General features: G+C 51.0%; 1 protein-coding gene across 1 annotated transcript; it reads left to right on the forward strand.

The window, feature by feature from the left end:
- Nucleotides 1-986: 986 nt before the first annotated feature.
- LOC119927371 (zinc finger protein RFP-like) lies at nt 987-4,108 on the forward strand. Its single transcript, XM_038745990.1, has 2 exons — nt 987-1,386; nt 3,789-4,108. Exons 1-2 carry the CDS (start codon nt 1,054-1,056, stop codon nt 3,873-3,875), a joined length of 420 nt encoding a protein of 139 aa, XP_038601918.1. The 5' UTR covers nt 987-1,053; the 3' UTR covers nt 3,876-4,108.
- Nucleotides 4,109-5,046: the final 938 nt, after the last annotated feature.

Below are 5,046 nucleotides of genomic sequence, written 5' to 3' on the forward strand. Positions count from 1 at the left end.
GGACCAGGACAGGACGGCAGAGAGGGAACAGGGCCAGGAGGCAGAAGGGTTACCTGGGCCAGGAGATGGGGGACCAGGGCCGGGAGGTAGAGGGGAATCAGTTCCAGGATGGAGAGAGACCCATGGGCCTGGAAGTAGAAGGAAGCAAAGGCCAGAGGCACAGGGGGAAAGGGCCCAGGGAGCAGAGCGGGACCAGGGCCGGGAGGCAGAGGGGGACCAAGGCCAGGAGGCAGAGGGGGACCAGGGCCAGGAGACTGAGAGGTACCTGGGCTGGAAGACAAAGGGGGGCCGGGGTCAAGAAGGGGGCGGAAAAGGGACGGGAGGCTGATGGGGATCAGGGCCTGGAGGCAGATGGGGACCAGGCCAGGAGGCAGTGGGTTCCTGGGCTGGGAGACGGGGTACTAGGATCAGGAGGCTTGGGTGACTAGGGCTGGGAGGCAGAGGGGGACCTGGGCCGGGAAACGGAGACCAGACCCTGTGGGCAGATTTGTTCCTCTGCTTCCCTGCCCTTGTCCCCCTGCTTCTTGGAACTGAAGGGGAACTAGGGCCATCAGGCACAGGGGAACCAGGGATGGGAGGGAGAGCTGGACCAGGGCAGGTTGCCAGGGGGGACCAGGGCAGGGAGGCAGAGAGGGACCTGGGCCGGGAGGCAGAGAAGTACCCGGGCCAGTAGATGGTGGACCGGGGCCGGGAGGTATAGCGGGACCAGGGCCAGGAGGCAGTGGGGTACCTGGGCCAGGACGCAAAGGGGGACCAGGGCCAAGAAGGGTGGGGGACAAGGTCCGTTAGACAGGGGACCAGAGACGGGAGGCAGAGGAGTGCAGAGGAGGAGTCTCTGTACCACATGGAACTCTCAGTCTTAATGACTGGGCCCCTACTAAGCACATGAGTAGTATTATTATCCATTCCATCGTCACTCACTGATCGCCAGAGGAGGAGTCCAAAAAAGTAAACCTGTCCCCCTTCCTCCCCTCAGGACCCATGGCCGCGATAGAGCTGTCTCAGCGTCTCCAGGAGGAGGTGACCTGCCCCGTTTTCACCGATCCGGTAACCATGGACTGTGGGCACAGCGTCTGCCGGGGGTGTCTCCCTCAGAGACAGGGAGCACCCAAGACATCCCCCTCCTGCCCCGAGTGCAAGGAGCGTATCCGGCAAGATGTCCTCGAGTCAAATCGACGCTTGAGGAAGTTGGCCCTGCTCGCCAGACAGCTCAGTCAGCATTTCCAGCCAAGGCCGGAAAAGGATGGCATCTGTGGGAGACACCAAGAGGACTTTGACCTGTTCTGTGAGGAAGACAAAATGGCCATCTGCCTGGTGTGTAGCCGGTCCCGAGAGCACCGAGGGCACGCTATCGTCCCCCTAGAAGAGGCCTCTAGAGAATACAAGGTGAGACACAGGGATTGTCGGAGGGCTTGGGTTCCAATCCTGCCTCAACTGCTTTTTTTTAAAATAGTAAACACTTCGTAATCATTCATTCATGATCGGATTTACTGAGTGCTTATTATTACTATTATTATTAGAGGCTCTGGGTTGGGAACAACAAAACATATTAACAAAACATAACAAAACAACAAAAAAATTATTATTATTATTATTAGAGGCTCTGGGTTGGGAACAACAAAACATTAACAAAACATATTAACAAAATAAAATCAATTGAATAAATATGTACAAATAAAATTAATAAATAGAGTAATAAATATGTACAAACATATATACATATATGCAGGTGCTGTGGGGAGAGGAAGGAGGTAAGGCGGGGGGGTGGGGAGGGGGAGGAGGGGGAGAGGAAGGAGGGGGCTCTGTCTGGGAAGGCTTTCTGGAGGAGGTGAGCTCTCAGTAGGGCTTTGAAGGGATCTCAGTCTAAATTGGAAGGAGAACAGGAATTTAATCTCACTTTCCAGATGAGGAATCTGAGGCACAGAGACGTTACAGGAACGTGACTACCAGCTCTGTTTGATTGTACTCTCCCAAGCACTTAGCACAGTGCTCTGCACAAAGTAAGTGCTTAGTAAGTACAGTTGCTTAATGAACTTGCCGAAGGTCCTGCAGCGGGCAGGTGGTGGAGCTGGGATTAGAACCCAGAGCCTCTTACTCCCAGGTCCATGCTCTTTCCTCTAGGCCACACTTTTCCCCTTGCTGCTTACCAATGCTTTTTCTCCTAAGGACTGGGTATTTGTTCATCTTGTCCAATTTTGAGCATTGTCATTTTTTTTCCGAAGATTCAAACATGATCCCATTTTGCTGATGTCAAAAGTTCCGTTTGTATATGAGCTAAATGGATTTTACATGACTCAGTGGGACAGTGGGTGACACAGTAAGGGCTCAAAAGCTGTTGACCCTGGTTAACGGCTTGAAGAGTGCTTGGTCTCAGTGGGTCTCAAAGCCATACTGTGGGGCGCGGTATTTCAGGAAGCGGATAATGATAATAATAACGATGATATTTATTAAGTGTTTACTGTATGTCCATTACTGTACAAAGCGCTGGAGTAGAGAAAAGCTAATCAGGTTGAACACAGTCCCTGTCCCACATGGGGCTCACGGTTTTAATTCCAATTTTCCAGCTGAGGGAGAAGTCAAGTGACTTGGCCGAGGTCACCCAGCAGACAAATGGGAGCTGGGATTAGAACCCAGGTCCTCCCGACTCCCGGGCCCGGGGTCTATCCACTAGACCGTGCCGCTTCCCATAGCAGGATGGCATGTTGGCGGACGTAAGTCTTACAGCGATTGCTCTTTTCTAGGGAAGGCTTTCGATTCTGAAAATCTGCACTTAGAAAACCCGGCTGGGGGTGGACGTGTCCTTGGAAAGTTTGGCAGCGCAGACCCACCAGTTCTCTGGAGCCAACCTCAGTAACCTGTGCCTAGAAGTGAGTTCCCACATGGGGGTCAGTTAGTGCAGGGCTCAGAGCAGAGGAAGTGCTCAGGAAATACTGTGAATTGGTGGAGGTGCCAGCGGGAGAGAGGGGGCCACCCGGGAGAGGATTGAGACAGAGCTCGGTATTCCGGTCTGACTCTGTTCAGATGTCCCGGGAGATCGGAAGTCTTCAGTCTGAACATCAGCTCTCCCTGGATTCCATCTACACCCCCCCACTTCCTGCAGGCAGCCATCGCAGGTGAACCAGTGGTTTAGGGGGTAGGCAGTTTCCCACCCCCCAAACTCAGCCTCGCCCTTTTTGTTGCTCCTCCCCGACAGCATCTACCCCTGCCCTAGCCAACTCAACGAACCAGAGAATTCATTTTAGGTTTTGGTTATTTTGGTTCAAATTTCCCAAAGGGCTCAGGAAGCCTGAAGGATATTTGGAGGAGAATCCTGTCATTCTAGACCATACACTCCTTTTGGGCAGGGAATGTGCCTGCTAATTTGGTTGTCTTGGATTCTCCCAAGTGTTCAGTATAGTGCTTTGCACGTAGTAAGTGCTCAATAAATAGCATCGATTGATAGTTTAGCACACGTGTTTCCAAGGCGAGAGGTCCTTGGGGTGTCTCTCTCATGGAGAGTGCACCAGTAGTAACCACTGATTCAATGGTAAATTGGCAGGGAGATGACATTCATTCATTCAATCATTTATTGAGCACTTAGTATATGCAAAGCACTGTACTAAGCGCTTGGGAGAGAGTAAAAAGACACATTTCCCTACTACCTCCCAAGACTGAGTTCTGAGCTTATTATTCTGTAGCCTCTTGCTTGGAGCTGCTCCCACAGACTTGTTCCTGAAAGTGGGGTAGAAAGAAGTTTGACCTCCCCACCTGTTCCATCAAACTAACAGCTTTGCTCGATTCCCTTTAAGGCCGCCTTGCTGGCTCTGCAGGAGAATGGTCTGGAAGCCACCCCCGTGAAACAGGAGCACTTTGTGAAATCCCTAGTGAACGTGTGACCGTCGATACACCAGAAAGACTTGGATTTTTATGAAGGCTTATTTAGAAAACAAGAATTACTCTCTGGTTTAGAGAAGCTATAAAGACCACCCATCCATTATTTGGTCCTGTGGACTGCAACCTCACATTTGGATGGTTAACTTTTGTGTCCGGGCGATGACCCCAGTGTTCTGGGGCACCGTCCACGCATTCTTGTATCTGGGAAATGGCAATGTTTGCCTGCTTCTTTATAAAGGACCTTTAATTATCGTTTGACCGAAGGCTCTCCATCACCTCGCCCCCTCCTACCTCACCTCCCTTCTCTCCTTCTACAGCCCAACCCGCACCCTCCGCTCCTCTGCCGCTAATCTCCTCACCGTGCCTTGTTCTCGCCTGTTCCACCGTCAACCCCCGGCCCACATCATCCCCCTGGCCTTGAATGCCCTCCCTCTGCCCATCCACCAAGCTAGCTCTCTTCCTCCCTTCGGGGCCCTACTGAGAGCTCACCTCCTCCAGGAGGCCTTCCCAGACTGAGCCCCTTCCTTCCTCTCCCCCTCGTCCCCCTCTCCATCGCCCCGTCTTGCCTCATTCCCTTCCCCACAGCACCTGTATATATGTATATATTTTTGTACATATTTATTACTCTATTTATTTTACTTGTACATATCTATTCTATTTATTATATTTTGTTAATATGTTTGGTTTTGTTCTCTGTCTACCCCTTCTAGACTGTGAGCCCACTGTTGGGTAGGGATTGTCTCTATATGTTGCCAACTTGTACTTCCCAAGCGCTTAGTACAGTGCTCTGCACACAGTAAGCGCTCAATAAATACGATTGATTGATTCATTCATTCATTTGAGGAGCCAGAATTCTCAGCCACCATTCAGATAGCAGTAATAATAATAATAATAATAATGGTATTTGTTAAGGTAATGGTCAGGGAATGTGTCTGTTTTATTGTTTCATTGAACTCTCCCAAGTGCTTAGAATGGTGCCCTGCACACAGTAAGCACTCAATAAATATGATTGGTTGATTGGCTTACTGTGTGCAGAGCACTGTTCTAAGCCCTGGGCAAGAGGACACAGCTGGGACTGGAACAGAGACCTTCTCCCAAAGGGGTGCTCCATCTGTGACTTGGGAACAAGTAGGCAAACATTAAAACAGCATCAAGGGCCAGGAACACAGTGCA

This window comes from Tachyglossus aculeatus, chromosome 4, assembly GCF_015852505.1.
Source record: "Tachyglossus aculeatus isolate mTacAcu1 chromosome 4, mTacAcu1.pri, whole genome shotgun sequence".
Taxonomy (NCBI): Eukaryota; Metazoa; Chordata; class Mammalia; order Monotremata; family Tachyglossidae; genus Tachyglossus; species Tachyglossus aculeatus.